Source organism: Anthonomus grandis, chromosome 19 (assembly GCF_022605725.1).
Source record: "Anthonomus grandis grandis chromosome 19, icAntGran1.3, whole genome shotgun sequence".
NCBI classification, from domain to species: domain Eukaryota; kingdom Metazoa; phylum Arthropoda; class Insecta; order Coleoptera; family Curculionidae; genus Anthonomus; species Anthonomus grandis.
In genome coordinates, this window is record NC_065564.1 from 9,901,710 (window position 1) to 9,924,889 (window position 23,180).

General features: G+C 32.2%; 1 protein-coding gene across 3 annotated transcripts in view; it reads right to left on the reverse strand.

The window, feature by feature from the left end:
• Positions 1 to 23,180, reverse strand: part of LOC126747528 (breast cancer type 2 susceptibility protein homolog) — an 86,168-nt gene that overhangs the window by 15,483 nt on the left and 47,505 nt on the right. For 2 of the 3 annotated variants that reach the window (XM_050456220.1, XM_050456221.1), the window contains 3 exons: positions 16,192 to 16,570; positions 15,943 to 16,112; positions 3,959 to 4,194 (listed from right to left, as the gene is read on the reverse strand). The exons of the other annotated variant lie outside the window; for it this stretch is intronic. In XM_050456220.1, the coding sequence (XP_050312177.1) occupies positions 3,959 to 4,194; positions 15,943 to 16,112; positions 16,192 to 16,570 (785 nt within the window). The remainder of the gene's footprint in view (positions 1 to 3,958; positions 4,195 to 15,942; positions 16,113 to 16,191; positions 16,571 to 23,180) is intronic. 3 annotated transcript variants of the gene reach the window in all.

Sequence of the window (23,180 nt, forward strand, 5' to 3'; positions counted from 1 at the left end):
ATAAAAAATACGAAAAAGACTTTTACAAATATTCTCTATTCTATAAGTCTGTATGGCCCTTTTTCAAATTAAAGCTAAAAACTAAAAATAACTCTGAAATTAATGATATGATAATTTAATTTTTTTTCTTTTTGGTCATACTGGTACAGAAACTTGTAATATAAGTAATTGCTAATGTTTAAACACTTCTTTATTAAGTTCGAAACATTCGTGTATTTTAGTTTAACCGATTTATTAAATTTTTGTCTGATTTCTAAACCGAATCCTAATAATATAAATTTTATAACTTTGGTGTTTTAAATAAAAGTTTGTTTTTTAAACCATTGTTTCCATCGGCCTAAACGTAACTCCCACACTGTATTCAGCGGGAAAACTCGCAAATGCAGTAAAGGAAATAAAACTGACACCTAATTTTTTTTTTATTTGTTTGGTTCAAATTAAAAGATGATTTAAGCGAGAGATATCAGACAACACACTTGTCACAATGAAATAACATCAAAGTAAACGACAAGAAGCTACAGAGACTTGGTTCGAAAAGAGAGATTCTAGATATTATGGAGGAAACAAGATAAGCAAAGAGTAATACACTGAAATCCACAGAAACATTCGTCGCAGAATTAGAGAGGTAAATAACACATGTTTATATAAACAATGTGATAAATCAGAAAAATTACACGAAAAACATGACAGTTTCCACCTCAACAAAAAACTAAAAGAGATAAGCATCACTTTTAAGAAGGGAAATACCTCATAAATTCAAAAAAATATCCAGATTCGAAAGGATCAGCAGAACATACACGTAAGGTGTGGGAAATATGCAGGGTGTTTCACAACTATGGGATCAAACTTCTAGGGGTTATTCAGTGCAACAGTAGAAAAATATTTGAGTATAGGGGCTAATGTCCGGAAAACTGTCACTACGGCCCTAAGACGTGTTAAAATTTAGAAAGACGATGCATTACGATGAAGTAATATTTAATGCATTTAATTGCATGCATTTGACCACACGAGTAGCAGCGCGGTTGTATCAAAAACGTTATCCATAGCATGGATAACATTTTTCATCTGGAATTTGACCTTGAATTTGGCCTTAATATCAATATAAACAAAACCAAACAAAACTGATGATAGTGAACAGATAACAAGGAGGTCGAGAGGGTGAATAAGTTTAAATACCTGAGCACAACACTAAATAACAAATGGGACAACGACAAAAAGATAAAACTACGTATAAGTTTAATACCTCCCTTTTGTGACAAGAGGTACCATTAGGTCCTTCAAATGGTAAAATGTTACATATGGTCTATACTGTTAGTGGAAACCTGGTCACTAAGGGGAAGACTACTGAAGATTACCTCCATAGAACATGTAACTAATGAGCAAGTAATACAGAGAATATAATTACAAACGCCGACTGACAACTGCTTAATATCGTAAAATAACGAAAAACATTATACCTAAGACATATAAGAATATGTCTCAGGTAGAATGTTGACCTCGAAGACAAGGCCCTAAATATAATTTATTAAAAATTATACTAATGAAAAAAATCGAGGGAGAAAGAGGCACAGGACGAAAACAAACTCTTGGCTACGCAATATCCGGGACTGATTTAACATCGACACGTTATTCAGAAGAGCCGAGGAAGGAATACTCAAGAAGAAGAAGAAGAAGTAGACCAAGAAATCGTACCTAAAATGGGCGAGTTTTGAACGCTTGATAAAGCCCAATACGGAGACTTTTCTCGATATCCTTTTTTGATAGAGATATTCATTTTATCAGCAAATAAGTGTTCACAACTGCCTTGCAGCCCACTGTTTCGACAATTTCAATTTCAAAGCCAAGAGTTGAGTTCAGAAGTTGTTCTTGGTGTTCCCACGGAGTGTCGTTAATACTTTGGTTATTAAATTGGGTTAATCATCGCGTTTTTCAACTCTAAAGTCAAGCTTAGAGATTTTATTGACGTTAACTTTAATTTTACTAAATTTTATCAAGCAAGCAAATATACGGAAATAAATGAATCAGTGCAGCTTCATCGACATTGCACGGTCGCGCACGAAAGCCAATAATTGTACGTGTTGAATATCAAACTAAGATTATTTAAGGCTCCGCTTCCCGGGGCAACGGAAATTGCATTTAGAAGTTTTAAATTAATCGTTTTATTTGGATAGCGTTGCATTTTTTGTATTTCATATAAATTCATGCTTCAAACTACATGTGTAGTAAAAATCAAGAAATATATAAATTTTCCAACTAAATATCGGTCTAGTTCACGACAATTTAAAACATAATAGCATCCAGCGTAGGTCATTTTACTGTGACAAGTAGCAAAATATGCAGACAGATTCCCGTTGGTCACCATTAATTTCTCTCAATAAAAATTATCATATTAAGAAAATTTAAGAGTAAGCGATTAGACAGGAACCACTCACCCACAGCTTTTCGCACCACCACTAAATTTGTCTTAACATCCGACACAGTCTTTCCCTAATAGTTGTATCATCTGCGAAATGCACCAATTTGGCATCTTCAAAACTAAGAGGACGATCATTCATGAAAATCAGAAATATGATTAGGTTTTATTATTGATCCCTGCGGTACCCCAATATCTAAAAGTGCCTTCGCCAATACTACTTTACGCACCTGCACTCTCTGACCTATCAGCAAGGTATGACTGTGTCAATTTTATACTATTTTCACTTAAATTATAGGACTTTAATTTTTTTAAAAAAGGAGAGTTTGTTTCACAGTCAAAAGCCTTGCTGAGGTTGCAGAATACAGCAATAAAGTCTTCAAATGAGCCCATCGTCGCATCCATGATGGTCACTGAATAATTTGTTATTTTCGAAGTATTGAACAAGTTGTTTTGACATAATATTTTCAAATATTTTTGATATAATGGGCAGCAATTAAATTGGTCTGTAATTTGTAACTTGGTTTTTGTCTCCCTTCTTAAACACAGGTTGGATAAGACCTCTCTTTATTTTCTAATGTAGCGAAACTCTTTCAACTAGTATTTTATTTTATTCAAATAATGCATTTTCTAGAGGTAATGACTGCAAATCATACTTTCAATTTTACGAAAAATTTCTTAAGTCGAAATATGTATATCAATAACACTGAAATCAGGCGTGAAATGTATATTGTATATATTGATTCAACCATGTTTTCTGTTCCTTTTCTATGATAATTATCGATTTTTAACATCTCAAATAGCTTAGAACAATAACTAAGCATTTGGAAAATGGAAAACCGTAATTTTATTATAGACAAGACTTGGAACAACAACCAGGAATTCATAAAACAATAATTGCGTTTGTTTTAAGAATTACTCTGTTATACCGGCCGCAGTAAAATATTGGATAAATAATATCTTCTTCGCCTCTCACCGCTGCAGATATTTAAAAAGATACAACTGGAATATATTTTTTTCTTTAATATTTCAAATATTTAATATAAGAAATAATGGATAGGTTTTTTAAATTAATAATTAAGTTTTTAATTTGAAAAAATAATTGGGGTTTGTAAATCAGCTAACAGCTAACCGTTTAAAAAATACCAGACCGCCGGTCATCAAATAATTTTCGTGCCATAACTGTCTAGGATCGGTCATTAATAGACTTTGTTTAAAGTAGGTGTGTTTTTTCTTCACGAAAGTTTCTGACAGTGAGAGTACGTTTAAAAGAAAATATGGCAAAGCTCTATAACGACAGTTTATAGACTCAGTCCGCCCTAATTATATTCGACCCTATAGTGGAATAATTATAATTAATAGGCCCCAAAATACCATAGATAAATCAAAAAAAGGATGCAGCGAGAACAGGCACATATTTAATCGCCAGATATTCCCGCTAAGTATTTAGACAAAAGAAAAAATATTTTAAAAAGAAACTAATGAAATAGATTTAAGTTTTTAAGATGATAATATTTTCTCAAGGGTGAAAATAATAATGCAAACCTGCAAGATAGGTCATAGATAGTAACTACTTCATCTTCTCTAAGCTCCAACAAATGTTCCTCGGTCGGTCTCCATACAAAAAAGTCCAAGATCTTGGTGGGTTCACCTTCTACATTCGAAATCTTCATTTTCAAAACTGGTGTCACGTTTCTGCTTTGAACCGATTTAGAATTATTAAAAGATTTACAAATGCTGTACTGGTAGACCGCGGATTTTTGCGTAGCGGACATGATTTCCTAAAATTAAATATATTACTTCTTTACAAATAGAATGATATAGTATTTGTAAAAATAGATATTAACATTGTTACTTAAGTATACAAATATTGCAAATTAATATACATAATTAATGTTAATTAATATGTTTTCCTAAGATGTAACGATATCAATTGTTGTTTATAACCTAGCGGTTGTCCTATAGCTGTTTAAAGGTTTTAATTTTCTTTAGCAATTTTGAAACTTTGCACATTTTTACTTTAATTAATATTGGGCGTTTAATTCTTCGACCATTATTTTACCACCTATTTAATTTTTTTCCTGTTTTTCTGATAGCCTGCGACAAAGACGAGATTTTTTAAAATCAGCAACTCAGGGGCTTGTTAGATCGCTTTAAACAGGTGAAGATATAATAGCCTTATGCCTTTTCCCCACCATTACTAGAAGTATCGTAATTTAATTTAGATTATAGTTTTTATTTCCTTTGCCAATTGGGTATAGTTTTTGTTTTTCATCTATCTCCAAGTGAGAGATATTTTCAATGAAAAAAGAAATTATAAATAATTTTAAAAATAAAAAAAAGTAGGGCATTTGGTATGAATATTTTAATGAATGACTGAACTTAAGCTGTCAAGATGGTTTAATAATCCCATTAACACTGTTTCAATTGAATTTCCAAATGTAAAAAAAAATTATTTCTTATTCAATCCACTTAAAAAAAATGTGGGACAAAAAATGGAGGTGTCTTATCTCATAAAAAGTTATGCTCTTTGATATACTACGAAACACTCTTTAACAAACAGTTAATAGTACGGAAAACTATCACTAAAAACTAATATTATTATTATGTTACGGACAGGAATAACGATTTCTGTTAAATCTTATACTATTTTGAATTCAAGGAATTTTCGACGGGAAAAAATATTGGATTTAGCGCTCAAATTTGTAAATTAGTAACAGAAATACATAACTTTCGTTACATAAACTTCCCTCGCCTCATAATTTTGATATTATTATTTAAAACTTTTGTTAAAAGCTTGATTTAGTTTTGTTGCAAAACATTGCTAAGGTAAATAAATTGTCCAGTTTGAGTTTTTTTGTCACACTGATATTTGGTGATTATAAGAAATATCTGTTCAATTTGTTTTGGAATTAGTTTACAATGCCTTATGTTAGCTACACAGCGCGTGAGTATGCAGAAGTGCATCCTACCTACGGAGAAAATCACCAAAATGAAGCCGCTAGACTTTACAGGAATCGATTTCCTCTTAGAAACCATCCTAACTAGCAAAGGAAAAATGCAAGGCGTTCCGTTAAGGAGCTCATCAATATAATGATAAGTTAATCTTAGATGAAGTGTATGAAGATCAATTTCAAAAGAACTATCCAACGACGAACGGGCAATTTCAAAAACTACTGTGCTTCGTACATTAAGAAGATACCAAATGCACCCATTTCATGTTCAAAGAGTAGAGTACAAGCTCTTCTTCCAGCTGTTTTGTCAAAATATGCTGAGAAGAATGTGTGCGGATCCAGACTTTTTTGAGAGCATTCTTTGAAGTGACGAATCCTCATGTCGGAATTGAAAGAAATGAAACGAATCCTCATGTTGGAAAGGAAAAAAACACGTTTCGAAATTTTAAGCATCCATAATGTAGAATAGGCAATGGAAAACCCACATGCTATTCAGCACCAGTTTAAAATTAACCTTTGGACGGATATAGTCAACAATACGGTAATCGGTCCAGTCGAAATTTCCGATAACTTTAACGGAGTATATTTGGAGGTCCTTCAAGGTCAACTGCCAATTCTGCTAGAAGATGTACCTTTAGAGGTGAGAGGGCAAATGTGGTTCCAGAATGACGGTTGTCCTGCTCATTATGCTGCACTGGTTCGACAACATTTGGATAATACGTTCCCTGAAAGATGGATAGGGCGCTTGGGTCCTATTCTTTGGCCACTACGTTCTACAGATTTGACTTCTTTCGATTTTTTTAATGGGGTTGGTTAAAACAGATTGTTTATTTAAGACCAGTTAATACAAGAGAGGAACTACGAGAAAGAATACTTGAGGCGGCACGAGAAATTAATCAAGCAGGAACTCTACGTCGATCAACACGACATTTTGTAAATAGAATGTATAAGAGCTCGTGGTGAACACTTTGAAAATTTATTGTAGACCTCATCTCCAGGAACAATAAAAATTAAATTATTCGATTATTTTTATAGCTTTGTTTTCTAGCTTTTGTTTTTAAGAAAGAAGAGGGAAGTGGCTGTGTTGCTCGAAGGATAATACAAATTAATCAAACTGGATGAGTTCAGAGCAATTTATTTTTAAAGCTTAGCAGAATACTTTCGGCGTATGATCCATCATCAGTGCTAATTGTCAGTTAAGCCCAGAAGTTTTCCATAGTGGGAACACATTTTATGAAAATTATACATTACATTTAGACAAACTTAAGACTATACAGAACACTAAACAGGACGAACAGTATTTTAAGCAAAAGGCTCATACGCCGAAAGCGCTCTGCTAAGCTTTAAAAATAAATTGCTCTGAATATATCTAGTTTAATTAATTTGTTTTGTTTTTAAGGCATTAAAAAAAGATCTGATTTTTAATGCAAATGTAGGTTTCAGTGATAGTTTTCCGTACTATTAGTAACTATTTCCAAAAGAGTGTTTCGTAATATATCAAAAAGCATAACTTTTTTATGAGATAAGACACCCACATATTTTTTCACCATTATGAAATTAGAATGAAACCGGGATGTTTTTAAACTGTTGGTCACAATAAAACATTTGTTCATTTTCTTACAGTATAAGAGCAAAACAAATAGTAGTTAAGTGAAAAAGCAATAATCCTGGGAATTCCCTGCATTATTTCCACAATAAAGAAGAACTTTGAAAAAGTGATTACTGTTCTAAGGCATTTCATGATTGAACAATATTATACAGTTATTAAAGTTAGACAGATATTGTTATTGGCGTAGTTTAGATTTTTTGAAAAAAATTGTTCAGAATCTTTAAAAAATTTTAAAATTCGCTTATAACTTGAAAATCGTAAACATTTCACTAAGGTCATATTGACATATTTCTATAGCCCATAAGAAGACCTTACACCAGTTAAAAGGTTTTACAAGTTCAACGGGACACCCTGTATATAACATATTTTGTTTTAAATTTTCATACCTCTAAACAGTTTTTTTTTTAAATTTAATGTCAAGGGTTAATGTATTTCTTGAAATAAATATGTTTAAAATGTTAAAATAAATGTGTTAAATACGTAAAACATATTTTAATGCATTTTTAAAGGCCGCAAAAAGTCTTAGCAGATGTATTTTTACGATTTTCTGAAAAAAAAAATTCTAGCTAGCGAATTCATTCCAGTTCATAATATTTTATATTTCACGCAATTCTACACAGATAGTCCGATCGCAAGTAATATAGTACATGTCTATTTGCACAGGGCAAAAAGTTTTTTTATAAGCGAGTGTGGTCCTATAAATACATTAATGAATATTACCCAACTAAATGCATTAATTATTATTGCTCAATTCTAAGTTATATGATGAATTAATTTATTTTGAATTTAAATTTGTCTTAGTCAGAACAGTTTACTTTGCTGTGTTCCACTCTAATTACGTGACGTGATATTAGCTCGGGTTGTATCTATGTATGTAACAGAATTTTTTAGCTTAATTTTTAATGGTTTCTAAAAGTCTGATCAACTTGAAACTTTTCACACGTATCAAGTACCGATGACAATGCAATAATTTGATAACAGTTACTCATTATCCTTATTAGGACTGCCAGGATTAATAAATAATAGTCTAAAAAAACTAAAAGATCACGGTTTTATTGCTAATCGAATTAAAAAAGTAGAAAATAATTTCTAATTACAAAGAGTTTTTATTACAGTACGAGGGTGGTCCCAGACGTACCCGACCCAAGAAAGAAAACACGAAAATTTTGGAAAAAAAATTATTTAATTTTCACCATAATCTCCTTTCAGCTCTATACAATTTTCCCAGCGATGTTTTATACCCTTCGTTCGATACCCTTTTGATAATAAGAACTGTCTTGCGCCTCGAAATAGCCATTAACTGCAGACATCACTTCTTCATCGTTGGAAAATCTTTGACCACTGAGCCAGTTTTTTAAGTTTGGAAACAGAAAATAATCTGAGGGGGCTAAATCTGGCGAATAGGGTGCATGAGGTAGCAATTCAAACTTTAATTCGTTAATTTTGGCCATTGCAATAACGGATTTGTGAGCTGGTGCATTGTCTTGATGAAACAACAATTTCTTCTTAACCAAATGCGGCCGTTTTTGCTTGATTTCTTCGCTCAAACGTTGCATTAAGTTCGAATAATACTCGCCGTTGATAGTTTTACCTTTTTCAAGATAGTCAATAAAAATTATCCCTCGCATCATCCTCCGACGCCATGACCTTGCCTGCAGATGAAATGGTTTTCGCCTTCTTTGGAGTCGGTTCTCCCTTTAGAGTCCATTGTTTTGATTGTTCTTTTGTCTCAGGTGTGAAGTGATGGACCCATGTTTCATCCATGAAACGACGCAAAAATTCTGCTTTGTTGCTATTAAATTTCGCTAAACACTCAATTGAAACATCTTCACGACACTTTTTTTGCTCGAGTGTGAGCAAACGCGGCACCCATCTTGCACACAGCTTTCTTATGTCAAAATTTTCAGTTAATATGCGATGTGCCGCACTTTTTGAAATGCCTACTATGTCCGCTAGCTCGCGCACTTTCAGTCGACGATCATCCAGTACCGCTTTGTGGAATTTTCTTTAAAATTTCTGGAGTCGTCAGCTCATTTGGTCGACTACTGCGATGCTCGTCTTGGCAGCTCGTACGGGCCTCGTTTAAACTCTGCTACCCAATATTTAACTGTTGTTAATAACGGAGCAGACTCACCCAGAGTAGAATCCAGTTCAGCTTTTATCTTGGTTGGGCTGAGGCCTTTCAAATAAAAGTATTGTATCACATAATGATGACCAATTTTCTCCATTTTCACAAATTGACTGAAAACGTTCACTATTGATGGCTGCCAAATAAATACTAAACAACGTGGCGTCTTCAAACTTGAAACATATGCTTTATAGATTGTATACTTTCTAATACACTGATATTTTTCAAACTACTACCGACATCTCTAGGTCAGGCCTGGTATTTCTGGGACCACCCTCGTAGTAGAAAGTCGGCCAATCAATCACAATTAATTACCTCAAATAAAAATCATAATAATATTTAAGTTATCAAATAAAATTTAAGTTATCAGAATAATTCAAATCAAAGTAAAAAGCATGGGGTGCATTTTACTTCATTTTCATAAGACATTTTGTCTCATTAAGCCAGGAGGAACTTACCTAAATGTTATAAACTCACTAGACTCTTTAACCAAAGATTTTGGGCTTAATGATTTTGTTATTATAACGGCAGGTACTAATGATATTCTGTACAGTGGCGCTCCAAAAATTAAGGACCAATGGAATAAGATTAAAACTTATAGTTAACACTAATTATATTTTTCTGTTTACCACACATTTTAGCAATAGTAATTTTTTATTGTAATTCTAAGGTTGTTACATTTAATTTAATGCTAAATAAGTTCTTTAGTCGTGTAAATTCTGTGTCTGAGTATCCTATATATTTTTAAATACTGTTCCTTACAAGGGAGTGACTCTCGAAAGCCCATAATAACAATAAATCACTAATTTTCATTAAACCAGATACAAACTTGAGTACTGAATTTCACCAAGTTAGTGACCCTCAAAATGCAAATGATTCAAATATAGATCTGTCTAACTCGATAGGTCACTCAGGCGTAGAAGGCAGTGTGTCATGCGAGCCCTATTGAACATTTTTTTATCCCAGGGAATACCTCCCAGTGCAAACACTAAGATTCAAAAAACGTTAAGTCTGCCTTAATCATTTTATCATTTATTATTTGTAGCATAAGAAAAAAAGAAAATTACAGAATTCTCTATATTTGTCAGTGATTGTTTAAATTCTCCTGACATTATGTGTTTAACAGAGTTAACAACCTAACCCCTGGGGAGAATATTGTATTTGAGGGATATAGTGTAATTTCTTGTTATGCCAGAGCTAATTTCAGACGTGATGGATCTGCGAATTTAGCTAAGGATGGTATGATATGTTCAAAGATCGATAGACATACCTACTTACACCAAGAAAAAGACTTTGAGTTGGTGTGTTCCCTGCTGACACCGATTGATTTATACCTCTTAAATATATAGATCTGGTTTGGGTAAGGTAGATGTATTTTTTTAAAAGCTTTTCCAGGTCCTCAGTATGTTAGCTAAGAACTGTAAAATAGTGCTAGTAGGGAACTTCAATATAGACCGCTGTCAGAATTCACTACAATTTGATAACTTAAAGCATATATTTTTGGCGTTTAATTTAAGTCTGCATGTAAATTCTTTTACCCGTGTAACAAAAATTAGTGCAACAGACATTTATTATTTTTGTTTAAATTTTAGCAAAGACAATGTACATTTAAATATATTTAATTCTGGATTTAGTGATCATGAAGCACTTCTGGGGACTTTAAGCTTATCTGTTCCACTAGTAAATTCTAAACAACAGTATCTAAAAGTTTATTAAACTAAATTCCTGCTCGTGATGTGAATAATACAACTTATTCCCTTAATGAAAAATTTAACAATTTTCTTAACAAGATCAATTATAGTTTTAGAGTGTCATTTCCTACAAAAGAATTACTAAAAAACGTAAACAATTCATTACCCCAGCAATAAGAGTATCCTGCATAAATAAAAGATGTCTTTCGTATCTTGCAAAGTTTACTGAAAATAGAAATGTTCTCTATATATTAAGAAATATAAGGCAATTTTAAAATCAGTTATATTGACAGCCAAAAATATATTTTATTCAAATGAAATATTGAATTCAAGAAACTCTAACCGTAAAACTTGAACCATTGTAAATAACATTGCTGGTCCGAAAGTTAAATCAAATAAAACCCTGGAATTCAAAGTTGATAATATGGTATTATCAGACCCTGGAATAATTGCTGAGAAACTCAACGACTTCTATGTAAACTTGGCTGAACAAACCACAAAACACCTGTCCGCTAAACCTCAACAAAATAAATTATGTGGAAGTAACAGCCCTCTTAATAGTTTATTCTTTAAACCGGCTGCTCCTGAGGAAATAATTAAAAACATAAAAAAAATCTTCCTCTGGTTTGGATCAAATTACACCAAAATTACTAGGGCAGATGCCTTTTAGGTTAATTGAGGTTTTGACCACTCTTGTAAACTGCTCATTTTCTAAAGATACCTTTCCTGATCAAATAAAATCATCAAAGGTAGTTCCAATTCACAAGTGTGGAAGTGACAATTTTTAGGTACCTCAGTCTCAGAGCACTTTAAGTAGAAATACTATTTTTCACTATAAAAAGCTCATGTATAATTTATTGCCTTTAAGGATTCGCAACTTGAATAGACGAAAATTTGATATTGTCATTAAAAAGTTTTATTGAGATCTGCTAATTATTCTTTCGCAGAATTTCTTGACCTATCTGTACTTATGTTGCAAAACCTTAATGACTTTTTAATTTGCGTGCATGTATGTCTAGGTTAATTTTATTTTATTTCTACTGTACCTCTAAGTACACTTTGTAATTGTTTGTTATATGTTTATTGTAAATTTAGGAATTCTTTGTAAATTCAACAGCAAATTTGCTTTTCAATAAACTTTTAACTTTGACTTAATATATCGAACTTTTTACTCTGATATGAATTATTCTGTTATTAACTTAAATTTTATTATGATTTTTATGTAACGTAATTAATTATGATTGATGTCCGATTACTGTCATAAAAACTCTTTGTAATTAAAATTTAATGTATTCTTTTATTTTTTTTAACTATTATTTATTTTTCTTATACGTTTCTTGCTGGGGATTATTCTGCTGAGTTTAACGAATATTCGCCCAGCAAAAGAGGACAATCAAAAAATTTTGGCTGGCTCTAGATACCGAAACGACTGTCTAAAACTATAGTTAAAGAGTTTTCCCAGTAATATCTCATGATTAAAGCAATCGAATGCTTTTTAAATTTAAATACATTTACACTTAGTTATTATATTATTATTTTTTTTTTAAAACACAAAGAAGATAATAGTATATAATAATATGTTAAAAGAGATATAGATCGATATTTAACTGCATCATTTAATTTACCTCCTTTAAATAACGATGCTATTACAGAAATAGCATAATTAGTAATTAAAGTAATTAAATAGCATAAAATAGAGATAATTCGAAAAAGCTGCAGTCCTAAAAGAATTATTTATTGCATAAGCAAGGAACGAAAGTACATGGACTAGTAAATGCTTCTGACTGAGAGCCTGTCAACGCCAGAAGTTTTTTTTTAATTTTTATTTTTACGTAAGATCGATAACATCTGTTTATGAAAGAAAAAAATTATATGTAGAAATCTTAGATTAGTTGAAGAAGTTTTTACACCAATAGTAATCCATTAAATTTGGAGTTTTCTCAAAAACTGTTAATTTCTCAAAAAAAATACTCTTTTACAAATGGTGCTCTATCTCTCGTTTTCTATTCGAGTATTTGATTCATGTCTCTATGTTTAATAAAAAAGAAGATATGAACTTTTCGCAAAATCAGCCAAAACAATTGCACAGTCTTAATTATTCAAAAAAAAATCTTCTATAAATGATACTCTGTTTCCCGTTTTTCATTTTAGTCTTTGATTCATCTCTCAAAATCCAATAGCCACAAACTTGTAAAACAGTTTAAAATTTAATAAAAAAAGGAAATTGTAATAAAAATCTACTATTTTACAAATGATACGTTTCACTATAGCGGGAATGTTCACAAATATTTCAGGACATCCACAGATTGTTTGTCAAATTCTATATTTTTCCTTGAAGATTCTAAAAGTAAGGAATATTACATGCCAGGGTTTTTTACATTATTTTTATTTCTTTTGTAAAGGAAAACTTATTAAATATAATTAAAACTAAGTCTCCAAAGAACTTAAATAGTACAAGAGAAAGATATACTCATGTCCAGTTAGTAGCTTCACACAGACCATGAAAATGTTCAAAATTTGACTTACTTTAAATTCGTCCTACCTTAACATGCTTTGATTGCTGTTTTCTTCAGTAGTAGACATTTTCTTGTATGTTACACGTATGTAAAAGCCCCTTTTTTAATTCATAAGAATTGTCGATAAATTTCATGTTACATATGATATGACATATACATATACAGGGCGTTTGGAAGGTGAGTAGCCAAACGGAAATGATAAATAGGTGAGGTTACCAGCTATGTAAAACGCATAGTATTTTTTTTTTCCTCAAATTTAAGGAGTAATATTTTTTTCCTTTTTTTAATAGATTTTCCTCGTTTTTTTACTTTAACCTTCAATTTTTTTTTAATTTTGGCCAAAATGGCACACAATTAATTTTATTTTAAAGCGAAACTAATAGTGGAGTAACAAACTTCCTCGAATCAATAGAAAAAAATGTTACGTCAACTTTACAATGCAAAAAATAATAATAAAAAAAGTTGTGTGGTTTTAAAATGTGTTAAAAAACTTCTCTAGTTAATAGTCTTTCTAACGATGTGCTACATGTAACAAAAATAATTAGGTAACTTACGAAAAACAAATAAGTTTGTCTTCAAGGACGCGTAAACTAATTTCTTGAAAGCAACCTAATTGAGCAGGTATAAACTTAGTAATTTCGTCTCTTTCTAATACTGCTAAATCTGTTGCGCTATCTCTTTCACCATCCTAAAACAGCTAAACCTATTGTGCCCTTTTACAGGTTGATAAAAAAAATATATTTTTTACTTCAAATCGTTTATTTATAAATCTTGCTCAAATTGATGGTCATTATTTCTAATACACGCGTAACATCGCTTTCTTATTTCTCTTGTGGTATACTGTAATGTTAGTTCCCCTCTCATTATTACAAAAGCGTCATTAATTTTTCCTATCAATTGTTCCCTTGTATTTATAGGTTCGAAATACACAAGTTCTTTTGCACGGCCCCAGACATAAAAATCAAGCGGCGTCAAGTCCGGTGATCTTGCAGGCCATGGGATAGGGCCATCTCTGCCAATCCAAGTATTGTGAAATGCATTGTCTAGGTGCTCTCGGATCGCCAATCTCCAGTGCGTTGGGCACCCATAGTGTTGGAACGTCATTTGTTCTTCATTGAGAAAATTTGGAACCCCGTTCAAGAGTTCGGGCAGATCATTTAATAAAAAATCTAGATAATTATCGCCATTCAAATTATCTGGTAAATAATGTGGAGTAAATCAATAAGGGTATTACCAATTAGGCCTGCCCAAACGTTTACTGAGAATTTCCTTTGAAAGGACACGACTTTCTTAATTTTTGGGTTTTCTTCTTCTGGGGCCCAATAATGCAAATTATGAAAGTTGGTAATTCCCTCCCTTGAAAACTTGGATTCGTCTGTCCACAGTATGTTTTTCAAGAAATTGCGGTTATCCACGTCCATATGTAGCAGGAGGCGGCAAAACTGAATGCGTCTTTGGTAGTCGTTTTCTTCAAGATCTTGCACGGGAGTGTAATGAAAGGGATGCTTTTTAGATTGGCAGCTACAGTCCGGATACTCGTTGTGGGATCTTCGTCAAAAGCTTCCATAATTCGTTCGTGATCAGCAACATTACGTTGTCTGCGAACTCCAGGTTCACGGCGATTTAGACTACCAGTTTCTCTTAAGCGTGTAAAGGTCGTTTCAAAAGTATGACGATTAGGTTGGCGTCTATTGGGAAAACGCTCTTGGTAAATTATTTTTGCTTCTCGTTCATTTCCATCAGCTCTACCATATGCCATTAGGATATCGGCGTACTCCTCGTTTGTAAAGGCACCAGCCATAGTAGACAACAGTAACAATAAAACAAAGTTAACGAAAATGAACAACATAAACAATATGCGTAGAGCGGAGTTAAAAATACGTGAAGTAGCGGAGAAAGACAAGTCTCGAATAAATAATACCCGTATTATGGTTAGTGATAGGTAACAGTTTAAGGTAGCAGGCACAAAGGGAGTGTCGCCGAATGATAAAGGAGATTACAGCGTAACAGGTTTAGCTGTGTTAGAAAGAGGCATAAGTTTATACCTGCTCAATTAGGTTGGTTTAAGAAATTGGTTCACGCATCCTTGAAGACAAAAAAATTATTTTTGTTACATGTGGCATATCGTTAGAAAGACTATTAACTAAAAAAGTTTATTAACACATTTTAAAACCCCACAACTTTTTTTTATTATTATTTTTTCTATTGTAAAGTTGACGTAACATTTTTTTTCTATTGATTCGAGCAAGTTTGTTACTCCACTATTAGTTTCTCTTTAAATATTTTTCTCAGTTATTACCTAAATCTGAATGAGAATAAAATTTAGAAATCTAAAATAAAATTAATTGTGCGCCATTTTGGCCAAAAGTTAAAAAAAAATTGAAGGTTGAAAATAAAAAAACGGGGAAAATCTAATAAAAAAGGAAAAAAATATTACTCCTTAAATTTGAGAAAAAACAAAAAAATACTATGCGTTTTAAATAGCCAGTAACCTCACCTATTCACCATTTCCGTGTGGCTACTCACCTTCCAAACACCCTGTATAATGACACTAGTTACATATAGATACTATTTTAATTAAAAAAGAATTTTATAATAAGTATTACATTATCTACTACCTAAAATAATTACCTGAAAACTTTCAACATCCTGGGTCTGTTGTAACATATTGTAAAGCTGTTCTGGATTAGTAATGTTCTTTATATCCCGTACAGTTTCTTGGTTTCTACTTCGGGTATTACTCGAGCATGCATTTTGGTAGGCTTCAGCTTGTCGCTCTTCTGCTTTTTCATTTCTCCAGACTACAAGAAAAGTCAGCTACAGATCCATTAAAGGTTCCCGCTAAACAACTATTTCAAGAAACAGCTCAAGTTAGCTTACCATTTTCATTCCCACACTTTTCCAAATATTTTATCGGGTAAATTCTCAAAATGTAACATTTAATACATCCAATTTTGCCACCGGCAAGATGAATACTAGACATAGGAATTAGAAAAGGTCCAGAAAATTTTTGACATCCCAATTTACACCACCATACCGCCCGTCTTGTCGCATTATAATTTATCTTTAAATAAACATTTTCTGGAGCCTCTAGAGGATAACATCCCTGGCAATTCACAATTTCAGCACCATAAATCATTAATTTTGTGCCCAATTTAATTTTTCCTTTAGTCACTTGATCACAAAGGAGATGATCGATGACAGTTCTAATTGCATACCAACCGTCGGTGAGCTCTAATTCGTATGTGTTAAAGTTTGTCTGCAAGTAAGTTTAATTATTAAATAATTAAAATAATGAAAAGGCCGATCTTAATTTACTCAAAATTATATTAATTTTAATTAAATAAAAAAATTTATAAGGCAAGGAAACTTGCAGTTTTAGGTGTTCGAAAGTATACATTACGAGTGCCTCAAATGTTAATAAGATCGTAAGCATATTTTAAACGGACAACACTTTTCAAAAATATTTATCAAGCAAGTTGCCTTGTTTTATGCAAAAACTTATTACTAGCAATTATATAGAAAAGTTCTTTCTTTTAAATTTAAGTAGCGTCTTACTGATTCTTTAATTTTCAACACTTTACATGTATGTTGATTATTATCAAACTATGATCCCTTTTAATAATTTAGTATCTTTTGTATAGTAGAAGAAGAGAAAATTAAGAAATTTATAAGCCAAGAAAGTTAAGAACAAAACGAAGTCTCATTAACTTAACGTACAGGGTGAGTTTTTCAAAGCGCGGAGTAGTATTATGCATTGATGATATTATTTATCGATGACGTGCTCCTGGACTATTATTTGGTTAAGCATTCTTCACATTTTAAAAATATTTTGGACTATACAGAGTGCTCCGAAAAAGCAGGGCACTACAAAAGTTAATTTTTTTAAATGGAACACCCTGTATTGCAAAACATTTTTGAATTCTTTGCGTAATTACCAATCTTTTTTGATAATGGTTTAATATGCCAAAAACTAATAGTTTAGGAGATAAATCAAATTTTGTTAAAAATTTAGAATTTGCACGCATCTCTTTAATATTAAAATTTAGCACCTAAATTTTGAATACAGACTTAATTTTTATCATCAGAAGTAAAATAAAGTTACTTTGATATGCGTGCTATGTAAAATTATTCATTTTGTTATACAGGGTGTTTTTTTTGAAAGGCCAAACTTGCCCAACTTTAAATATAAAAATCTCTCTTATTTTAAATGAAACACCCTGTATATTTTCATGTCATCTAATAGCTTACTTAAGAGCCTATAAATTTTATTAATAATATTCTATCCCTATCTCTAATAGTTTTTGAAATATACTTATATTTCTTCATTTCGTGTTATTTTTTCTTATAAAATGAAACAAATTTATGGACGTTTCTTTTTATTAAATTCACTTATTTTTTATATAATAAAAGTTAATTTCTGTTCAACAAATGTTCAAAGATATGTCCTCCTTGTTCGATACAAATATTAATTCTTTTAATTATATTTTGTCGAACATGGTATAACATTCCTGGTGTTACGGTTTGACAGGCATCCCTAATTCTAATAATCATATCCTCCCTTGTAGTTGGTTTTGTTGCATAGACTTTATCTTTGAGATAACCCCACAGAAAGAAATCTAGCGGCGTAAGATCGCAAGACCTTGGCGGCCATGCAACAAATCCTCCGCGACCAATCCATCTTTGAGGATATTCTTGATCCAAATATTCCCTTACTGCACGATGAAAATGGGGAGGCGCACCATCTTGTTGAAACCACATACTTTGCCGTTCCTGGAGATTGACTTCTTCTAATAATTCAGGCAATTGCTGCTGTAAAAATACTCGATATGAATGCCCATTCAAAGGTTCATTAAAAAAATATGGTCCAATTATACGGTTATTATGGATGCCGCACCATACATTAAGGGACCAATGATTCTGGTGCTGAACCTCACGTACCCAATGAGGGTTCTCTGTTGCATAATAGTGCATATTATGCCTATTGACAGCACCATTGCTTTTAAATGTCGCCTCGTCGGAATACATAATATAGTTAACAAAATTTGGATTAATTTCAATTTTGCGAAGTAACCATTCACAAAAAGTTACACGTAGCTGAAAATCTTGATTGTGAAGTTTTTGATGCAACTTAATGTGATATGGGTGGTATTTATATTTCCGTGTTGTCCGGTTTACCGTTGTCTGCGAAACATCAGAAAGTAAAGCTAACCTACGGCTACCAATGTGGGGATCTTCCTCAATTTGCAAAAGAATTTCAAGTTCTTTACCTTCATTTGCCACCCTATTAGCAACATTACGTTTTGGCAGATCCACGCTACCAGTCGTCATAAATCGGTCCATAACAACGCGAAAACTGCGGGAATCGGGTGTGCGCCGTTGAGGATATTTTTCTCTATATAGCCTTTGAGCTAGCAGACAATTTTTATTTGCTTCACCCAAAACAAAAATTAACTAATGTAACTGTCTTTTTGTTATTGAGATTTTTTTCGTTTCCACGGCGCCTTGATGGATACATAAAAAATACGAGGTGCTTCAAAACTTTAATTTTTCAATTCAAAACTAAAATTTTTACAGGAGAAAAACAGAAAAATCCATGATATCTCAAAAACTGTTAGATATAGAGATAGGACATTATTAATAAAATTTATAGGCTCTTAAGTAAGCTATTAGATGACATGAAAATATACAGGGTGTTTCATTTAAAATAAGAGAGATTTTTATATTTAAAGTTGGGCAAGTTTGGCCTTTCAAAAAAAACACCCTGTATAACAAAATGAATAATTTTACATAGCACGCATATCAAAGTAACTTTATTTTACTTCTGATGATAAAAATTAAGTCTGTATTCAAAATTTAGGTGCTAAATTTTAATATTAAAGAGATGCGTGCAAATTCTAAATTTTTAACAAAATTTGATTTATCTCCTAAACTATTCATTTTTGGCATATTAAACCATTATCAAAAAAGATTGGTAATTACGCAAAGAATTCAAAAATGTTTTGCAATACAGGGTGTTCCATTTAAAAAAATTAACTTTTGTAGTGCCCTGCTTTTTCGGAACACCCTGTATAGTCCAAAATATTTTTAAAATGTAAAGAATGCTTAACCAAATAATAGTCCAGGAGCACGTCATCGATAAATAATATCATCAATGCATAATACTACTCCGCGCTTTGAAAAACTCACCCTGTACAATTACAAGAACAAAAAATATACCAACTTATATAGGTAGCAATTATGGAAACCTATATGAGAGCTATATGAGAACCGTGAGATCCATAAAATCTAATCCTGATTTTAAAGCTAAAAGCGGACATGGACTTAAGCAAATTCGGAAGTTTATTATACACTAAAAAAGCATTAAAAAGAAAAAAAATTGTTAATAAAGGCTGAACGAAAACGCAAAATCGATAATTTATTTATACACCTTAGATCGAAAAATCAGGAGATTTAGACGACCACCTAATATCACCGATCCTACTAATAAGGCAGTTAGGAAACGAACTTATTGAAAATTAATTTATTCACCATATCATCATGGCAAGTTAATAAGACATTCGACAGTTTCTCAAGACTTTGTGGTTAAGATAGGTAATACAGAAGTATCTGTGGTTAATGAAGCAAAGAATTTCGGTATTATTTTTGATAATACTTTGAATTTTTTAGCCCACATAAATAAAAAAACGCTTTTGCTTTTATGTGATTTATACATTAAAAAAAATTAGATAACCTAAAACGTCTTATTTTCAACGTGTCTCGTGTCAACTATTTATTATAATCGTTGTTTGATTATAATGATGGAATCTACAATAACGAAATTACAGTTGCAAATTCGTCTTCTATTCAAAAATGTCCTTATGCTGTTTTCTTTTCATATCCGTTACAGACGTCATGTTACACCATATATTAATAATCGTTTTACCTATACTTTCAATGTCAAATAGACGACAATATCACATGTACTCTTTTATACAGTGACCGCCTAAAGTCCCGCATAAATTCGATAAAAATTAGAGACATACATTTTTGAGATAACGCTCGGCAGGGATTTAGGTCTGGTAACCTGGCCGGCCATTCTATTGGTCCTCTTCGTCCTATCCATCTTCCTGGGAACACTGTATCCAAGTAATTACGGACATCTCTAAAGAAATGTGGCGGTGCGCCGTCTTGCTGAAACCACAAATCATCTGTCGGGACAGCAGGGTCTTGTTCGTCTGGGTATAGGGCAGCCAAAGCAGGGATATAGAACTTCTTGAAGAAAATTCAAATAGCGTTGTCATGTTAAGTTTTCTTAAAGTATGGCCCTATTACTTTATTTTCCACGATACCAGCCCAAACATAAATTTGTGGAGTTGCGTTGTTTGGATTTTCTTCGACGGAGAGCAGAACGTTTAATTTTGTTTCTTCAGAAATTTTTCGACGACCTGATCTTGGCAAATCCCTAACATGACCTAAAGTTATGAATTTGTGCTCTATTCTGCTAACTGTTGACTGAAAAATAGGATGTTTTGGGTATTTGGCTTTAAACAGTTCACTTACTTCTTTTTGCATGCGCACTCAATCCCCGTGCCCTAGCTTCATCAAAAATTCAATTCGTTGGGTTTCCGTTAAATTAGCCATAATTTATTCTGATAAAAACTATTAATTTTCAAAATAACAGTGAAATTCGAAAACGGAGATTCTTTACAAGTGCAACCATGGAAATAGAAACAATTGGCAGTGTTTATAACATTATTTTTATCCTCGATTTTACCTTAATTTGTAAATAGACGTACTTATTTGTTTAGTTGTTATTTAAATGTAAATATTTTGGAAACAGTTGAGTTTTGAGATAAGGTATGTTATACAAAACTTGCTCGGAATTTCGCCTATATTTCATAAATGCAATAAAAAATATAGCATTCAATTTAAAAAAATGACCGATGACGTCATATCTTTTTTTTGTTCCACCCTGTATACAAAAATGTATGTGAAATATTGCGCAACTTAAAATAAAAATTACGGGTCCGAGCGTTTTCTCAAAAAATCATGTCTCTAATTTTTATCGAATTTATGCGGAACTTTAGGCGGTCACTGTATAAAGAATTTTAAAGTTGGAAAAGCCACCGTATCTAAGACGACATTTTATTGTGCAGGAATACAGGATTGATACTAAATTGATTACACTGAAATTAATATTTTTAGAGTTCCTCAACATACAAAAGTAACTTTTCAAAAATCATCCAGTTACGTTGCAGTTTAATGAGCTTGGAAACGACAATTCGGTTATTTTTTAGTAAAAAAGAGCAGGCTCCAACTTAAACTTAGCAATTTATTTCAGTTCTGTAGCATTTATAGTTACTTCACAATTAATTTTCAAAGTTCGAATAAATACGCCATGTTTAATTTTTTCCTTGTACCAGCGCGGCCGGATGATACGTCACAGGCGCCCAAGTGGACGCGACGACCGACGCTAGCATGTCGACCGCGCACGCTGCTTTGTTAATATTATTATGCATGTTTTTGCTGTTGTTTGTGTTTTTCAAAATGTCTGCTCCACATACCTGCTATAAATATTCTATTGTATTTTAATAAGTTCATATGTACATATGTTCTATGTCGAAAAACGCCTTAGACAAGGAAAATGGTTGGACCGGTATTAGCCTATATTTACAATGTTAACGAAGTGAGCCGAATTTTTCTCGCATTATGGTGACACGCTTACTTGTTTTTGAGTGTATTTTAAGAGATTCTTGTTTTTTTTAAGTAAAATTTTTGGTTAAATCTATACTTTTTGGATATGACATCAAAGTGGGATGTTCAGTGTTTTGATTTAAATTTCGTAGGAAAAATAATTACCAGATGACATTTTTGCAGATTTGGTGGCAAGCAGCTCGTTTCAGGTGCGTTATTACAGGTCCACTCATTTTCCTTGTCTAACAAAAATGCTTAGTTTTTGAAAAACAGGGTGTCAAAGTGAAAGTTTATTTTTAATTATTGTTGAATAGAATTTATAGTTTTAAAATATTTACGTTTATATAATGGGTAAGTTGTCTGACTGACCACGAACAAATCACTGCTCCATTGTAATTAGTCAACAAACAAAACCATCCTGCTAAAATAACGCCTGGGCACTAGGCTGTGGCTGGCTGGCTAGCGAGCGCTCTATAATACACCGTCGCGTCGCGTCGCGTCGGCCTCTATGACGTAGCGCGTAATTGGGACGGAATCTCGGGAAGTATAAAAAAAACCCAGACTAGCAGCCTTATAACTTTGCAAATACTTACCCTAACAACTTGAAATAAACGTCATTGTTCTTATAAACTTATGTTGTATTTATTTTTAGGAAAATATATATTTTTTTTTAATTTTCCAAGCCCATTGTGGAACGATTTGCTTTATTTTATGCTTTTCTGTCATAATATGCTTATGCAGCCAAAGTATAATGCCTAATAAATAAATATTTATTGAAGTGCATGTGAAATTGAGTTCTTTGAGGTTATCCTTTCTTTTCATTGAGGTAGTGTCATACTACTCATTACGATTGTACAGGGCGTCTAAATTTGGACACTTTTGTGGGTTATCTCGGTTGCCTTTAGGATATAGAGCCTTGAGGTTTTCGCATTACTATACTACTTTTTTATAAAACGAAATATGCAATTGTCAAAAATTTAACAGTCCATTTGAAAAAAATGAGTTATAGCTGAAAATACGATTTTGCAAACTTTAGACGCATCTAGGAAAACTGAAAAACAAAAGGCAGTCAATTATATTTTTCTAGGACTACTTGATGTAAAATTAACGATTTGAAATTATTCATGGTACTCTAGATTGAAATATAAAAATTTAAATAATTTAAATTTATATAGTTATATAGTTGACATATC